This window comes from Plectropomus leopardus, chromosome 16, assembly GCF_026936395.1.
Source record: "Plectropomus leopardus strain MGB_pleo_1.0 chromosome 16, ASM2693639v1, whole genome shotgun sequence".
Taxonomy (NCBI): domain Eukaryota; kingdom Metazoa; phylum Chordata; class Actinopteri; order Perciformes; family Serranidae; genus Plectropomus; species Plectropomus leopardus.
Genome location: NC_142191.1, coordinates 21,010,405 through 21,028,793, shown reverse-complemented (window position 1 = coordinate 21,028,793; position 18,389 = coordinate 21,010,405). Strand labels below are relative to the sequence as shown.

The following is an 18,389-nucleotide window of genomic DNA, read 5'->3' as shown; positions in this document are numbered from 1 at the left end:
TAAAAACTCAGAACCAATAATAAATCACTGGTTAAATTCCTTTCACCCCTCACTAGTGGCAGAAATGTAATAGTAAGACATTTTTAAAATTGTGCAAATAAAAACTAGAGCTATCCAGATGGTAAGATTATAAATAGCGGGTTTTGTAAATTGAGTGCACTGACCCTTTAATGGAGGAACGACATGTTTGTCTCGTCCAGAGGAGGGCAGCATCGTGTTTTTGTATCGTCTGTCCCGACTGAAATTAAACAAAGAAGTTCATGACGGAAGAGGCTCAGCAGTCACCCTGCCTGCAGCAGAGAGCATGAATACACGACATTGATCTACAGTGAGTATGAAGCACAACAACAACACAAGATACATTTAGAGGATTTATATGCTGGCGAGGTTAGTTTTTAATCTCTAATCGGACCATTTGCGCCTGCGTTAATGTTTAAACCAAGGACTTCACTTTGTGTGTAATTAAAGAACAAGTTAACGCGCCTAGGACAACTTGTTTAAAGTGGCAATGGCACCCAAGTTTTATTAATTCAAATAAACTGTTTCCACACCGTTAGGCCGATGCTAAACTCCGTTTACATGACTGTAAACGGCTCTCTCGGTCATATCCAGACTCCCTGTAAAAATCTCTCAGTTTAGCGTTTTCTTATTCATTTCACACTCAGTGCAACACTGAATTCACTGCAGAGCATTTTATCAGCAAGAAAGGTTTGCTGGTCATTTCGGCATAACATTATTGATGCAATTTTTTAAAGGTTTTTTTTTTTATTAGATGTTAGCTTCCAGATGTTGGTTTTACCTGTAAACGCTAATGTCAAGTATCGACTTCAGTGAAAGGTAAATAAGCGTAAAACTTCCAAAAGTAAGCCATGGTGAATGCAAGATTTGTCCCGGATACCACGGTGGACTATGACGGTTTAAAAAAAGTCTTATTTGGTACGTGAGTGGCGTCTCCAGTGTCAGATCAATACGGTAGACTTTAATTTGCCGTTTTTTAAATTGAGGCTGGCCCAGCTGGCTGCTGAGAAAACAACAAATTTAAGGCAAGAGAAAACGCAAGGAAAGCAACTTCATGTGTCAATCACATCATATCTGATAAATACACAAGATAAATTAAATACAACACTCTCACACGTTGGTGGTAAACATTTAGGAAAAACTGTGCTGCTTTTACTGCCTAGTAAGTAATGTGTTCCCATCTCTTTTTTTATTTAGGATATGTCTGCAGGTTGTGTGAGGTGGATGCTAATCCATGCAGTCAGAGCTGTGTGTGGTGGCAGCCGCGGCTACTGGACACCAGCATCAAGATTTACCATATTCAGTGAAAAATCCAACATAATTGCTTCTTCCTGGAGGTGGTCTCCTTTGTCCACAGCTGCAGACAACACAGAACAGACCCCCGCACCAAAGAAAAAAAAGCATGATCCCCGAACTCAAGCCACATTCAGCAACGTTGGCCGTAGCATCCCGCAGCATGAGATACAGGTGCTCAGTGAGACAGGCGAGAACCTGGGCATCATGCACCGAGCAAATGTGATCAAAATCATGGACAAGCAGGGGCTCAAACTGGTACTGCTCAGTGAAAAGGAAAATCCTCCCGTCTACCAGCTGATGAGCGGCAAACAGATCCACGAAGAGAAGATGAAACTGCGGGAGAAGCAAAAAGCAAAACCAGGTATGTGGTGTCCTGACAGGGACCCAAATCAGACCACAGTTTAATACAGTTGTTCCCAACCTGACAGTCAGGATCCACCAGAGGTGTCACAAGATGGTTAACAAGTTTTAAGGAAGATGACAGATCTTTGCTTTTACTTGTTAAATAATAGTAAGTTTTACCTCTTAGGACCTCTAAAAATATTGAAATTCAACAGTAGAGTAGGAAAAATTAATTTTTGCTTGAACTGTCTGCATATCATAAAATTATGTAAACTTTACAGGTTGGCTGCCTTTTGCTTCAAAGGGTCACAAGACAAAAATGTTGGGATATAACAGATGTACATCGAAACCTTGAACAATTTGTTTTTGTGCCTGATGAAGAGTTCTGCACTTGAAATAACATTTTTCCAGTTTTTAATAAATTGTTATTATTAACATTCGAAAGTGTGTAAACCCTGAATTGCCCTATCTACAGCCATTAGAGGAGGACCTGCCTCCTGTGTAGATATGAACTGCTCATTGCAGGGTAACAAAAATGCAACAATTCTTATTTTCAGGTGATTTTACACGAAAAAAAAAAGATATTTATCATATTATATTCCATCTCTGCCAATATATATCCCCTCAAATCCAGCACACTGTTCCTTTAAAACAAGGCCCTGCTACTCTGTGAAGAATGTCATTACTTTGCAACCTGGCAATCCCATCTCACTACTCATCTTATCTCAGCATTCAACAGATCTTACAGCAAAAAAAAAGTCTTGCTCAAACAATATTTGAAACAAAAATTACTATGTTTTGTCTCCACAGCCCCGGTGCAGTTGAAAGAGCTCTCCTTTTCAGCCGGCATCGCAGCTCATGACCTCTCCACCAAGCTGAAACAAGTGGAGAGTTGGCTGGAGAAGAAGAATCATGTTAGACTGACTCTGCGATCAGGACGCTGGACACCTTCAGACAAGCTGGTGAGGAGAAACAGACTTCTGCATCAATGTCATCATGTCATCGTGATCAAACTCAGGCTCTTTCTGTCGCCTCACCTTCTGATGTTGTTTTCCCAAACTGCACTGTTGACTTTTAATGTCTTAGTGGGTGAAGGATAGTTGTACAAGAACCACTTCATGGTCACACATTGGGCTTGTATTCCACAATAAATGCCCTTACACATACACACTTTAAATCTGAAACAAGTGTCGGTTTTATTTTTATTTTCCACAGGACACAGCTCTGGAGCAGATTGTGCAGCAAATGGAAATGACGGTGGGATTTGTTTCCACGCCAAAAGTCATACAAGACGGTAAAGCAGCCATGTGCATCATCAGACCTCCTTCAGCAAAAGAACTGTCTAAAGAGAAGAAGAACAAGTCTACAGCTTCGCAGTCTGCTGACTCAAATTCAGAAGCTGCCGAGAGCAAAACGGCTCCCGTTAGCGGCGCGGACACAGCAGAAGGGTCCACACAGCAGTGAGCAGATGGAAATAAAACATTCTCAAAAAAACCCAACAGAAGTCTGTGCTTAAATGTCACAGTTTGGTTTACATTCCCTCAGCAGGCTCTGTTTGTCGTGTGGTATGTACGTATCTAACAAAGCTTAATAATGCATAATAATAACCATCCATCACAGCCACACTGGTACCAAAACAGTGTGCATGTGCGGTTTTTTGAATGAATAGATCTACATGTTTGGACACTGAACGAGAAAGTATCACAGCCAATATTTAGCTTAATAACTGGCTAGCTAGTCGCTTTTATTTTGACTAACAGAGGTTATAGTTAAGACTGAATTTAATTGATAAGCGCAAGTTCCCATTAACAGGTTTTATCAATAAAAACACACAGCTGGGGTCATCTCAACACTCAAAACACAAAATTTTATACTACTGTTCTTATGAGGACGTTGTTCTGATTGTGAGAAGAACTGTGACACACACCAAACACAGTCCTTAAACGCACCTTAGCCTTAAAGGGATACTTAACCCCAAAATGATCATTTATATATCAAGTACTCATCCTGTCTTATGATGAATTCATGAAGAAACGAAGATACCAACCAACACCAGCTCTCAATCTTTCTCCGCTTTATTCAAGATTCATATTTATGTTTTTTGGTAAAAAATAAAAATAAAAGCAAATTTTGGCATACAGATACATTCACTTGTCACAGATAAATGTGTTTGCTTGACTGATGTGTCAGTTACACACTTTATCAACACCTTTCTCTAACAGCAGAGATAAACTGGGAACTTTTTGTTGTTGTTATTTAACTAGAGACATAACTTTTTCCTATACATAAAAAAGAAACTGAAAGAGAGAGAACTTCAAAACATAAACCACCTTAAGGCCCCCAAAAAATAAAATCTTTCCTAGATTGTGTTAGAAAAACAAATTGAGAACAAAAGCAGCTTAACTAGCCTGCAAGAACAACATTTGTCAATAAGCCTCGAGTACTTTGTAGGAGGAGAAAGGTTTGACAAAGTGATAGTCTAGGTTGCCGCAGTGTGGGCACTGCTGGACGTTGCTGTACTCGGAGAAATACTGCATCCCAACTCGAACGTCTACCACCGGCTTCCCGCAGTGCTTACAGTTGAGACGAGCCTGAGGACACACAGGGACGAGAGGGGACGCGGGTCAGTTAACAGGACATTCGAATGAAGATCACCACTGTTTGGTTTCACTGCTCGTCTACAGGACGCATGCAGGATAGAAGTCTGAAAAATGTTTGCCCCCCTGGAAAGACAATGGGCCTCATGCAGCAACATTCTCTAATATTTTCTCGTAATTTTCTGGTAAGAGAAAATATAAGAGAAGTCAACTCCAGATCCACCAAACGCTCTTAACCATCCCAATCTGCTCTTACCAGGTGTGCTCAATGATGAATCCCACTGGATCCTAAGTCACCTATTAGCACAGGTAACGCCCCCTCAACACTATATAAAGGCAGATTTTGTGCCGTGTGCAGAGACTCATGACACATGACCAAGACTGGAGAGATGACACCAAAAAAGGATGTAAGAAGGAACTTCTGCAGTTGTGGTACTGATGTTGGCCCACTAATAAATAAACTTAAAGTAAATGTGATATCAGGGAAATGTATTAAATTATTAAAAGTAAAGGTACTCATGCAAAAAGGTTGAAATACAATTAATAAATGAAAATAATTAAAAGGAAAAGCAACAAGTCCTAATACATGTATTAAATATGAGAAACTGGAAACATTTTTTTTGCCTGGAAAATGACTTACACGACATTAAAAATAATATTTTAAAAATATTTTTTCATTAATTGACTAAATGTTTCAGCTAAACTTAAATATTTTATTAATTTAAGTGGAGTAAAAAGTACAATATTTCCCTCTTAAGTGTAGTGGAGTAGAAGTGGAAAGTGGAATGAGATTAAAATACTCAAGTAAAAGTTTCTCAGATTTGTACCCAAGTGCAGTATTTGAATAAATGCACTTTGTTACATTCCAGCATTGGTCAGCAGAGGGATACACAGTAACTGAAATTACAGTAATTGGGATCAATGCACCAAGTATAGTTATTTCTTTAGCCCTGAAATGTAATGATCCAGTCATTATAATTACCCTAGAAATGTGTCTAGATTTGATTTAATGACATTCATCATTTTTTAAATGTTCCTCATATAGAAAAACTCATTTTTCCTTGTGGACTATGAAAGTGAGATGTTTTTCTCTTATCCAGGTAAGAGTGCTCTTGACCACTTGTAAAATATTCTTTTACCTAGGAGAAAAGAAAAAATAAGAAAATACTGGTGAATCCCCAAATCAGTGGACACTACCAAAATAAGAACAAATCCTGGATACTAGCAAAAATAAGAGAAAATTTGTTTGTATATTGTTTCTTGCATGAGGCCCATTGTAAGTTATTTTTGTGCTCATCAGTGTTCCTACCTGGCAGCAGGGCGAAGCAGCCAGTATATCGTAGGTGTACATGGTGCCCAGTTGGTGCCAGCTCCCGTCCCAGCGTGACTTGCACTTGATGCAGACAATCTTGTGGACGCCCTCTAGACAGTCCACACAGATGGCGTAGAGGTGCATTAACCTGCCTGTAGGAAATAAAGAAATACAATAAGTAATTAAGTCAGTCACTCAATAAAATCAGCTCCTCGCTGCAGCTTTTTGGCTTATTATCATGAAGCCCTTTTCCATACATACAGTCTGACTCAGCACATCTGCATCACAACAGGGCTACCCACTCGAAGGTGTATCTTTGACAGAAAACGCGCTTGTGCTTGTGAACCACTGGAATATTTTTCTGTCTGCCCCTCTGTTGTTATTGTGGTTAATAACTTTCTTTTACTGTTGACAGGGTTTTTAATTTTCTCTCAGCACTGCAGGAGCAAACGTTGGATGCCCATCTCCATCTTACTTATGATGTCTCTGAGTATAAGCGTAGTTCTGCCAGAGAACACAGAAACAATGCTCCTCTTTTTTCTTTTTTTTCAAAATCATTCACAGTTTCCTAATCCGAGTGGATATTCATATACATTTTTTAAGCATTTGAAGATCCAGTCATTTGCGTTCATTTACGTTTTAGCGTTTGTCATGCAAAAGAGCAAATAAAAGGAAAATGGAATGGTCTTCAAGATTTTTATTTTTTTTTTTGGACATTTTTGCCTTTTTTAGGATAGGTCAACTTCAGCATGACGGGGGAGAGAGAGGAGATGACGTGCAGCAAAGGGCTGCAGGTTGAAAGGTCACAGCCTTAGTACATACGACGTCTGCTCGACCACGTGAGCTACTAGGCGCCCCAAACTTGTCATATTGCCATTTAAGGTGTGTTGATTGATTCACGACGTCAACTCATGCATGAGTTGCATGCAAGAAAATTCCACCATTAAAGTTGCTGGTGTAACCTTTCAGCAGCACAGTGAAAGAAATCAACCATCTGACATCACCGTAATCTGCTTGGAGGCAGCTGGGGGCTCTTGGGGTCAATTTAGAAGATGGTACTACTCGGGCACAACTCAGCACAATTGTGGTATCTCAACTGGTATAGGAAACGAGAATCAACGCAGCACAGTTTGACTCAGCGCAGCCAAAAGTGCTACTGGAAAAGCCCTAATGTTGTAACAAATCTATAGACAAGAGCAGCATGGTGACTGAGCAAATGGACAGTCAGCCAGCTTGTCCACAAATAAAAAATGACTTTAACTGATTACCATGATGGGGTTTCACTTCCTTAGATTATAGCCTGACATGTACCAAAATGAGCCTTTCTCAGCTTTGAACAACTTCTGTGTGAATGCAAAAAAAGCCAAACTTAGAAAATAGCTGCAGGACATTTTATCTAGCCTGTTATTTTTTAATTCTGTGCTACCCAAGCAGAGCTTTAAAGTAGGACTGCATTTAACAAGTATTTTCATCATCAATTTATCATTATGTTCTGGATAATTGTTTAATCTTTTGGTCATTATAATGTCAAAAAATAGTGAAGTATGCCCTATGTAATCTTCCAGAGCCCAAGGCGATAACTTCAAATAATATGTTTTATCCAACTAACAGTCCAAAAATCCACAGTTTATTATCATGTTTGACAAGGGCAAACATCAAATTCTCACATTTAAGAAGGATGAAACCAGCAAATATTTAGGTTGTATTGTGTAAAAATTAGCTGAAATGATTATTAGTTTTCTGTCAATCGACTAATTGACCTTAGTCAAACCTAATTACACTGACGTTATGGAGGGAGCACAATGCATCTCACCATCCAAACCTTACTGTAAACATGAATGCATTCAGAGCCACTGGCGTGTTGTCAAAGAACTTGTCTTGTAAAATATGTCCTTAAAAAGAACAATATGCATACCCATTTTCCCTTAACTCCGCCTTCTCAATTAAAAAAAAGGTCCAAGCTGTTAACTATTGTTGAACAAACACACTGACAAAATCAATTATAATCAAATCTCGCTTTTTAACTGCTCAGTTTGATTCAACCGCTTGTCTTTCACCAACATTTATATTCTGGCTGCTGCACAATAGGATGAAAAGCTGAATAAATAATCCTCTCGTACGGATGCATATCAAGGACCATACATATCAAAGCTTGTGGGGCAGCACATCAAAGAAGCTTCATGCACCCGCCGCGCTAATTCACATTCAAGCTGGACTGTGCTGAAGCCAGCAGCAAACCTTTTGTGTCTATGCACAAAGTATGGACTGGGCTTATTGATGGATTAACCATAATCTGTTTTTATATAAAAGAAAGCTTAAACATTTGAAACAGGAAGTGAATATTTAATTGAGCCAAAAAACATATTATTAGTTGTAATTTACTAATGTGCATATTTTTTCCTGAGTACAAGCAATCCTGGGATCAAGAGCTGGATAACATGACTGGCTTCATGTGTTTTTTGGTTTTCAGATTAATTACTGTACCTTTTTTAACATTTTATTTTATTTTTTTATTTTTATTTGATCTAATTTGTGTTTTTTTGTAATATTTTATCTTTTTTTAAAGCACTCAATCTTTTTTTTTTCCATTTTGTTTTTGCTTCCTGACTCTTGAGCTGCTGTAACGAGTGAATTTTACCTGGTGTTGGATTAATGAAGTATAAGTCTTAACTTGTTTGCTGTGAGGCCATACGGGCTAAATGCTGATGAAAGCATGCTTACGTGCTCATAATAACATTGCTAACATGCTGATGTTAAGCAGGTGTAATGTATACCAAGTCCGTCTTCGTTGTTTACCATGTTACATTAACTGATCATCTCTAAACACAAAGTACCGCAGAGGCGGATATAAAAGTAATTCTTTTAGATATCTGGCCATGAAACAAAGTATTGGACAATTAAAAATTTTGACCTGATGATGTTATTAGATGACAAGCTAAAGAAGTAATCCATTGCTGGAAAGATGTCCTTTTAGTAAAACTGACCTCTCTGTGCAGTTAATAGACAGACATACTTTAAAAGATGGTGACACATGAGCAGAGAAACAGAGAAAGAGTTGTGGCATTCACGTCTGCTCAAGAGGTGGAAAACCTACAACTACCAGAATGCACTGTGCAGTATTGGACCAATAAACTGGTGGGTGATGTAATGCACATTTGTCCATTTTGACAATATAGCACCTGGCTGGAAACAAAGGATCATAAATTACAGTTAAACAGTGCGCTAAAATGTGTTTTTGACAACAGTTTTAGGCGAAAAATGGGCAACACAGTCACTTAGTTTTACCGTTTGATCTCCGTTTTTTCCGCCTTTGTTTTTTCAATTCAGGAAACACTTTCTGTTCACACATGTATGATTACAACCAATTAGTGCACTAATATATGTTTCTGAAGAAATTTCAGGCGTGAAATGGGCAATTTAGGTTGGTTTATATTCAATCAGCATCCTAGTTTTACAGTTTGATCTGAGTTTAAGAGAGACAGAGAGAGAGAGAGAGGGCGACGTCTCTATCTTTCTGTATTAAAAAATGTGGAAGTACAATCTGTAGTTCGAATAAAAGCCTTAGAACCAGTGAAAATCAGATTTAAGCTGAGAGATGAGCAGGAAGATCTGGGCACGAGTAGGATGAGGGGAAGCTCATTACACATACTACCCACACTGTTATGACACAAAGCTGGTTGAAAATTGGCAAAGTGGCCCTTTAAGTTTTTGTGTCTCATGCCATGATCTTCAAACTAGGTCTGACCTTGAAGGTGGCAGGGGACGTCGTACTCAATCTCGTCGTGGCGTGAAGGGCTGAGAAACAATGTCCCGTCCACCAAAGGAAACTGTTCAAACACGGGCAGCGCTCTGTGGCACAGCGCACAGTTGACCACGTTTCTCTGACTCGCACTGAGGGCTGACAGGATGAACCTACAGAGCAACATGGACACAAACATTATTAAGTACCTCGGCACTGAATTGTGTATTAGATGCTTCCTTTTTTTAATGTATATATGTATTACATGTACAAACCCCAATTCCAATGAAGTTAGGATGTTGTGTAAAACGTAAATAAAAACAAAATACAGTGATTTGCAAATCCTTTTCAACCTATATTCAGTTGAGTACACTACAAAGACAAGATATTTAATGTTAAAACTGATCAACTTTATTGCTTTTTTTTTGCAAATATTCACTCATTTTTAATTTGATGCCTGCAACACGTTCCAAAAAATCTGAGACAGGGGCATGTTTACCACTGTGTTACATCACCTTTCCTTTTAACAACACTCAATAAACACAAATTGTTGAAGCTTTGTAGGTGGAATTCATTCCCATTCTTGCTTGATGTACGACTTCAGTTGCTCAACAGTCTGAGGTCTCTGTTGTTGTATTTTGCGCTTCATAAAGCACAACACATTTTCAGTTGGAGTCAGGTCTGGACTGCAGGCAGGTCAGTCTAGTACACGCACTCTTTTATTACAAAGCCACGCTGTTATAACCATCCAACCAACGTCTTTTTCAGGGACGTCCTTGCTTATTTCAGCAAGACAAAGCCAAGCCACATTCTGCACATGTTACAACAGCGTGGCTTCAGAGTAAAAGAGTGCGGGTACTAGACTGACCTGCCTGCAGTCCAGACCTGTCTCCCATTGAAAATGTGGTGCACATTATGGGCGCATTATGAAGACAACGGAGACCTCAGTCTGTTGAGCAAGCAAGAATGGGAAAGAATTCCACCTACAAAGCTTCAACAATTAGCGTCCTCAGTTCCCAAACGCTTATTGACTGTTGTTAAAAGAAAAGGTGATGTAACACTGTGGTAAACATGCCCCTGTCCCAGCTTTTTTGTTTTACACAATGTCCAAACTTCATTGGAATTGGGGTTTGCATATGTAAATATGTATTGCATGATTGTTTTTATAGAAAAGCCAAGTTATGCTAAATCTAAAGAATTAACCTTGTGAGTAACTTTTCTGGCTGATACTAGTGATAAAGGTCACTGATGCAAATACAGTCTAATTCACACCCTACATGCATGCATAAATATGTGTAATATGTAAAAATCCTTTATTAATACTTGGATGACCTATGTGTTTTGACTTAAACCGCCTTTGATACCTGATGAAGACTGTTTGAGTTTAATTGCACACTAGCTCTGCCAAAGCGACTCAAGCAGCAGCCACATCTATAAATTTATAATGTCGAAACTGACTTTCAAAATATGAAAATTAAAGCTACTCTGTCACTCAAATCAGTTTAACACAGCAGTTGTTGATTGAACTTAATATCTTAATATCTATAATATCTTCAGTTAAACTAAAGGGACAGTTCACCCCAAAGTCAACAATACATATTCCCCCTCTTACCTGTAGTGCTGTTTATCAGTCTAGATTGTTTTGGTGTGAGTTGCTGGGTGTTGGAGATATCAGCGTAAAGATGTCTACTTCTCCCCAGTATGATGGAACAAGATGGCACTCAGCTTGTGGTACTCAAAGTGCCAGAAAAATACCTTTGAAAAACTCAACAGCAGCGTCTCTTTCCAGAAATTGTGATGCAGTTACTGAAGATAATGCACAGACCTTGCTGTGAGCAGTTTCATCCCTATTTTCTCTCTACCAAACTACACCGTATCACATATCAGTATCACTGCGCAAAACGAAGCGTGCATCTACTGCTGCTAATTGACCAAGCACCGCTGAGGTAGCTAATATTACAGCTTAGCCGAGAGGGACGCCAACAACGTTTACATCTCATGATGTCACGAGCACAACAGTGTCCTCCATGTGTCGATGACAGCTTTGTTCTGCACAGTAATGCGGTTGGTGGGCGCACTTTGTGAAGAAGAAAATAGTTTCTTCATATGAAACGGCTCGCAACAAGTTCTGTGGATTATTTTGAGAGATTGGATCACGATTTCTGCAAAGAGACTAGCACTTTGAGCAACACAAGCCGTGTACCATCTACTTCCATTATGCTGGAGAGAAGACGGACATCTCTGCAGCCGATATCTCCAGCACTCGGCAACTCACACCAAAACAATCTAGACTGATAAATAGCACTAGAGTTGAGAGGTAAAATATGTATTTTTGACTTTGGGGTGAACTGCCACTTTAACTCATATATTACAACCAGAGGGGAATCGTGTTTCACAGTGTACCTGCGCAGCTCTTCTCCCTGGCCTGCCTGGGCATCGTCCTCCATGCGGACATGATAGGTGTTGAGTTTATGTCGAGGGATGTGGGTGAGGAGCTCTGAGAGGTCCAGCCTCCTCAGGAACTGCACTGGGTGAGAGTGGGTGCCGTCACCAACACTGCCGGAGGTGAGCCGGTGGTGGAGTGGGAGGGCGAAGGACAGCGGCAGGGGAATTACAGATGCAGGGTCAAGGTGAGCTCCACTGCCGGAGGCTCCCATCGAGCAGCCGCCGCCCCGACTGAGAGCTCCCCCGACCAGCAGGTGTTTCCTCTGCGGGTCCATGTGGACGGCTGATTTGAGGAACTCTCCCAGCTGACGGGAACCTCGCAACCCTGCTCCTCCTGATCCCGCTCCGAGGACAGCAGTAGGGGAGAAAGGGAAACCAGCTGGGGGAGACTGTCCCGGGGAGTCACATGGAGACTTCTGAGGAGGCCCCAGAGAAAAGGGTCCTCCTGCAGGGAGTCCACCTGCTGCTGATGCTGCTGCTCCTCTCTCAGTTGAGTTCTGACGGTCCACTGATTGTCTCCGAGGTAATTCCTGACTCGAGGCTCTGTGAGGTTGTTTCCCTCCTCCTGCTGCTCCTGGCTGCTTGCTTCTCTTAGGCTCCTCAAAAAGCCCATCCCCGGACCCTGCAGCCCCTCCACTGGACCCGTTCCGGCCCGTGCTCCTCTCAGACGGCTTCTTCTTGCGCTCATCTTGCATACGTTTCACCTGATACCAGTCGGTGTCTTTCTTCAGGTGGCCCTGGCCACAGCGGCAGGAGCAGAACCTGAAAGCCAGGTCATAGCCCTTCTTGGTCCACATGTTCTGCCGGCACTGCTTCTCGTTCCAGGACCTCGCACGGCCGATGCAGTTGAACTGGACGAGGATGGAGCTCTCCCACTCATAGAAACACTGCAGGTGCATCCAGTTGCCGTAAGGGCAGAGCTCGTTGTTGCAGAGAACGCGCTGGTAGTCGTCTTTCTCCAGGTCGATGGGACGAGCCAAGCTGCAGCCGAGAGGGGTCGCACACTGGACCTCTGCGAGTAAAGACAGGAGGAGAGGGGATTATTATACTCTGTTCTTACTACAGTAACCCACAAAAGCCAGATTTAACTACTTCACAATATTTTACTGAGTCTAGGGCTGCATTATCCATTAATCAGTCAATTACTTTTTTGATTAGTCACTTAATCATTTGTTAATAAAAAGTCAGAATATAAGTAAAAAGGAAAAACATTAGGAACTTAAAATTGCTCATTTTTTTCAGAGCAACAATCCAAAACCTAATGATATTTAATTTAGGGCTGCAACTAATGATTACTGTCATTATACATTCATTTACATATTACTTTTTCCATTCATCGATTACATGCTTGGCCTATCATGCATCTAAAAACAGATAAAATGTCAAATGTCAACCTTTTTTTTCAGTTCTGTATTGCACTTTTTAGATTTTGTTTATTTCATTTTGTATCTCACATATGATTTTTTCAAATCCGGTCATAATCTTTCTCTGCTTATTATTTTCTCGATTAATCAACATCTTTGGTCTATCAAATATCTAAAAACAGATCTTAAAAATGGCATAACACCACCTTTTCTAAACCTATAAAATGGACAACATTGCTATTTCAGTCTAATCTATTTTATTTTGTGTATAACAAATGACTTTTTGTGAAATCTATTTATTTATGTACCATTTTTTTGTGTTTAGTCTGTGATAGCGTTACCATTAAAACCGTCCCTCCACCATAAGTTACATCATATAAACAACACAGAATGAGAATGAGGTGAAAAACATTAAGAGTGATTTCAGTGTCCTCCCTGCCTCATCACCATTGATTTATGAAATTCAACTAGGCCATCCAAGCCTGTGAGCGGCTCTATTCAAGCTCTGCCAACTGTCAAGTCTGGATGTGAATCAAGTAAATGTGGGCACACAGTCTCTACAAGAAGTGGCTCATGATAATACACTGTGGGTGTGTGTGGGGGGATAGTTTCCTCCTTCCTTTTCCGGTACAGTCAGTTTCAGCACGCTTTTTTTCTCTCCCTCTTAAGTCACTACACAGAGGAGAAAAATATGCATTTTTAACTCTGTGCATAATTTTAGTGGATAAAACAGATAAAGAGCAACACTGAGTTCAGCTTGAATTCATCTCGCTTACAGACAGATATCCAGGATTAAACAAAAGTGCAATAAAGATAGTTCACAATAAACTTTTTAAAAGAAAATAGACATACATTTTATTTAGGACTACATCTACAGATTTATCAGTTCATTATTTACTTTAATAATAGTATGAGTAATAATGTTAAATAATTGTGATTTCAATATCAATCAAAATAATCATGATTATCATTTTTGCCATAATCGAGCAGCCCTAACTACGAGGTGACATAATGACGCAATATTCCCATCTTGAACAGGCAGAGTAAAACGGGCTATAGACTGGTGAAGGAAGTCCGTTAGCCTTTTAGCACTTACAGTTCCCTTGTCTTTAAGTCTACGGGTTTTTTGTATGGGTTTTCGCTAAAACGGCCTAAAATAGGTCTGTAGTTAACACAGGCTAAAGGCATTTAGACATTTTGTTCTGCAGCATATAATACCTCTGCTTAAACACAATTTTTGAACTTTAAAGGCGGGTGCTAACATATGGTTAAATGGGAATACAGTGTTTGTCGGGGACATTAGACATTATCACACCGGACAACGAAACTCATTAAATCTGCATGTCCATCTTTACAGACTCGCCCTTGAACTTGTAGATTTATCTGTTAATAATATTTTTTGATCGCATTTTAATATTTTTTTACAGTGTGTGTAGTGGTGACGTTTAATGCGTGTGACCGTGATGTAGTTCGTGTATCGCCTTATAATAGCTTTTTTCTTCTGGCAATTTAATTTACGCTTCAAAACACACAAAAGCGGTGTTCATCTGTGAAGATTATCACGCTGAACAAAATGTGTAAGTCTTATAAACTTGTGGTCATCACAGAGCTTATTTTTGGCAATAACCGAAAATCCAACACCGTAAAAACACTTAAACTCGATCGAAACATATTCTAACAGATAAATCTACAAGTTCGAGTGTGACCCTGTAAAGCTGTAAAGGTGGACAAGTGGGTTTAATGAGTTTCTGTGTCCGTGTGATGAAGTGTGACATCCTCGATAAACACTGTAGTCCCATTTAGCCGTTTGTTAGCAACCACCTTTTTTAAGACAAGTAAAATTTTAAAAGTTCAAAAACTGGGTTTAAGTGAACGTATTTTATGTTGCAGAACAAAACATCTCAATATCTTTACCCTGTGTTAACCACAGACATTATTTAAGGCATTTTTCCGAAAACCCATTCAAAAAACGCATAGACTTGTAGAAGAGGGAACCAGGAGTACTAAGAGGCTAACGGACTTCCGTGTTTTCGGAGTCATTACTTCGTCACTCTACAGAGTGATAATCTTCACAGATGAACACCACTTTTCTGTGTTTTGAAGCGGAAATTAAATCGCCAGAAGAAAAAAGCTATTGTTGGGCTATACACAAACTACATTGCGGCCACACATACTAAACCTCACCACTACAAACACTGTAAAAACATGTTAAAACACTATCGAAAAATATTATAAAACATAAATCTACAAGTTCGAGTGCGACTCTGTAAAGCTGTAAAGGCAGACAAGTGGGTTTAATGAGTTTCTTTGTCCTCTGTGATGACGTCTAACGTCCCTGACAAACACTGTAGTCCCATTTAGCCACTTGTTAGTGACTGCCTTTTTTAAGATGAGTAAAACCTTAAAAAGACAAAAAACAGATTTAAGCGGCCGTATTTTATGTTGCAGAACAATATGTCTAAATATCATTAGCCTGTGTTAACCACAGACCATATTTAAGGCATATTACTGAAAACATTCAAAAACCCCGTTGACTTTTGGACGAGGGAAATGGTAGTGCTAAGAGGCTAACGTACTTCCGTGTTTTAGGACTCATTACTCATTACCACTCTATAGACTACAATGACCTAATATCAGGTGGAAACAGTGGGACTGATTATCCTGGGCCCTGATGGGAGAGGGCATGAAAAGCCTGGAACTAAAAGTTTGGTTTTGTTTTCTTTTTTTAAGTAATTAGTGCCATACCTTAATTAAAATTGGTTTAATAAATTGATTGCAAGACTGAACTTTGTATTTGAAAAAAAAAACCCAAACAAACAGTATAAGCCCTCTCATGCCCCACTCACCCCTTAAAGGTGCAAAAATGGTTTAGTCCGCCCAGCACTAGGATTTGTCTTTTGAGGTAGCTTAAGCTGAGTGAGAAACTGCTTATGCTGATGGTGCACCAATGTACACTGTTATGTGTACATTGGGAAATTGGGGTTACGAAAAAGAAAAGAAAGAAAGAAAACTGACCTTGTTAAAAAAAAATAAAATAAAAAATGCAAAAGGTTCATGAGAGAGACATGGTTTAAGACAGGAGGGGCTGGGGGCTACAGTGACTTTATGCATAGGCCCCAGAATTATGTGCTACACCCCCAATAATCTATTTGTTTAAGCATAACTACATTGGAATATTAACTAAAATAACTAAAAAATACACTTATCTGTATTCATACAACATGTTTACCTTTCTGGATCTAAAACGTGTATAATAAATCCATATTGGAAGTTTTAAAATAATGTAATGATGTGACTCAAAACATACTGCACAACTATTATCTAAAGTGCAATCACCCCTATGTTCTGAGGTGCTGTTTTTCTCCAAATCCAGGTCTGTTTCAAACCAAATTTGAGCCACATTTTAAAGTAACTTTTCTAGCTGTTGTAAGTCTAGAGTTGAACTTGAGTGCGCAGACAAGCGGCGAGGTGTCAGTATTACCCTTGAGGAAGGCCACAACCAAAAACTGTGGACAAGGTGCGCTTCAGGAAAAGACAGCTGAGGCCTGCTTAGTAGCCTACACACCAAATATAGTAGCCATCGATCATAATCGTGGGTGTAATGGCATTCAGAAAAGTGTGCATTGTGTCATTAAGACTCACTGAGGCTGCATTTGTCAACAAGGAGCACTGTTTCAAATGTGGCAATCCTTTCTCCCCAGAGGAGCTCGACGCGCCAAAGTCCATTCACAAATCCGACGATTTAAAGATATCTGTCTCATCGGGGACAACTCAAACGCGTTGAAAGAAGACTATACATTGATTACGAAACACAACAAGCGCTCTCCAATTCAGCTAGCATTTCACGCACCAACCAACACTCGTCTCTACAGTATTCCAACTTGTTTGCCTGCTTTTCCCACAATGTTCCTGCACCAAAACAAACCCCAGTGGCCCTTAAATATCAGTGAAAACAGCCCCACAAATAAAAGATATCAATGCAGATGAGTGCTGGTTCGCATCAACGACCAAACAAAATCCATACATGCAAGGCCTCAAGTCGTGATCAACCAATGTAGCCCATATGCGCCGATGATCAAATAACCATGAAACTGATGCATTTTTAAATTGAAGTTTGGCACGGTGGTTTCTCCAGAGTGGAAACAAGTGAAAGGGGGAGGGGGGTGGGGGGGGGACATTTGCAACGTCGCAGTGCATGCATGTCACAGACGCGCAGACAAGACAGAGCAGAGCTTCCTCCTGGCAGGAAGGCAGCATCACTAAACTTCTACATCTGTGTCCGTTTCCTCTCTTACCACTTGAGCGCTCGTGCCTGGGTGCAGCAGCAGCCGCGGCCGCGCCTCCTGTTGCGGCCGCACAGGCTCCATTTTCCTGCTCATCTCCGCTACTGTTGGTGCGTTTGCTTTTCTTTCCCTTGTTGTTCTTCTGGTTGGGCATTGTACAGGATTCGTATGTCGGTGTTATTTTCGACCTCTATCAACGGCTGCTGTCAACGCCGTCTGACATTTCTGTGGACTCCATTTCAGCAGTGGTGCCCTTTCTCTTTTTTTTCCTGCAGGGATTTTCCTTTGTGTTGTTGTTTTTGGTGTCCTCGTGCACGACGGGCAGGGTTTTGTGCAGCTCTGACAGCAGCAGTTTTTAAGAATAAGCTGGTATAACCTTTAACAACGAAGGCGTGTCCGTCTCTTGTTTTGATTCCTGCTCTGCTGTTTTCTTCCACCCCCTGACGTCACAGGGGCCCCGCCCCCCTCATTGGCTGTCAACGATTGATGCTGCGTTCAAGGCCTGTGGGAAAGCTCCGACTTTACAGCTTTAGATCCTTTACTAACTTAAAGGTTCTATGTGTAGGATTAAGGAGCATCAAGTAGTAGAAGTGGTGTAAAATATTTATAAATATATTTTGAATTAGTTTATAATCACCTGAAAATAAGAATTTTTAAGGTTTTTTAATGAGCCGTTTTTCTGTATACGCAGTAATTCCTTTTCCACAGATTCTGCCATGTTGTTACTACAGTAGCCCAGAATGGGCCAACTAAACACTGGTTCAAAAAAGGGCCCTTTGCATTTTTGAATTTTTTGCATTTTTGGGTAGGTCACTGAAGTTCCCCTACAAACTTGGCATCGTAGACTGTAAAGATTGATGGTGCGCCCCCACTTACCCCTGCTATAATTAAGTGAAGCTAAAATATCCGGGATAAGTGCGCTACCATCTTGTGCTGGTGACGAGCACAGTAGCAATATCCGCAGTCAGGGAGTTCCTACCAAAACACCTGTGC

The 18,389-nt window shown here is 40.3% G+C and overlaps 2 protein-coding genes across 2 annotated transcripts; one reads left to right on the top strand and one right to left on the bottom strand.

Moving 5' to 3' along the window:
* Nucleotides 1-181: 181 nt before the first annotated feature.
* On the top strand, nt 182-3,800 carry mtif3 (mitochondrial translational initiation factor 3). Its single transcript, XM_042503746.2, has 4 exons — nt 182-328; nt 1,216-1,675; nt 2,467-2,618; nt 2,872-3,800. The coding sequence occupies exons 2-4, from the start codon at nt 1,219-1,221 to the stop codon at nt 3,118-3,120; spliced, it is 858 nt and encodes a 285-aa protein (XP_042359680.1). The 5' UTR covers nt 182-328; nt 1,216-1,218; the 3' UTR covers nt 3,121-3,800.
* On the bottom strand, nt 3,714-17,848 carry heca (HECA ribonucleoprotein granule regulator). The gene is made up of 5 exons (XM_042503745.2): nt 17,409-17,848; nt 11,708-12,761; nt 9,311-9,477; nt 5,563-5,717; nt 3,714-4,247 (listed from the first exon to the last, which is right to left on the bottom strand). Exons 1-5 carry the CDS (start codon nt 17,548-17,550, stop codon nt 4,083-4,085), a joined length of 1,683 nt encoding a protein of 560 aa, XP_042359679.1. The 5' UTR covers nt 17,551-17,848; the 3' UTR covers nt 3,714-4,082.
* Between the last annotated feature and the right edge of the window lie 541 nt (nt 17,849-18,389).

Excerpts from the sequence above, each read along its gene's own strand:
- mtif3 (XM_042503746.2), top strand. The coding sequence starts at position 1,219 with ATGTCTGCAGGTTGTGTGAGGTGGATGCTAATCCATGCAGTCAGAGCT. Across the intron at positions 1,676-2,466 it reads GAAGCAAAAAGCAAAACCAG|CCCCGGTGCAGTTGAAAGAG; the intron begins GTATGTGGTGTC and ends TTGTCTCCACAG. Across the intron at positions 2,619-2,871 it reads GGACACCTTCAGACAAGCTG|GACACAGCTCTGGAGCAGAT; the intron begins GTGAGGAGAAAC and ends TATTTTCCACAG.
- heca (XM_042503745.2), bottom strand. The coding sequence starts at position 17,550 with ATGCCCAACCAGAAGAACAACAAGGGAAAGAAAAGCAAACGCACCAAC. Across the intron at positions 12,762-17,408 it reads CAGGCACGAGCGCTCAAGTG|AGGTCCAGTGTGCGACCCCT; the intron begins GTAAGAGAGGAA and ends CTTTACTCGCAG. Across the intron at positions 9,478-11,707 it reads CAGGGAGAAGAGCTGCGCAG|GTTCATCCTGTCAGCCCTCA; the intron begins GTACACTGTGAA and ends GTTGCTCTGTAG.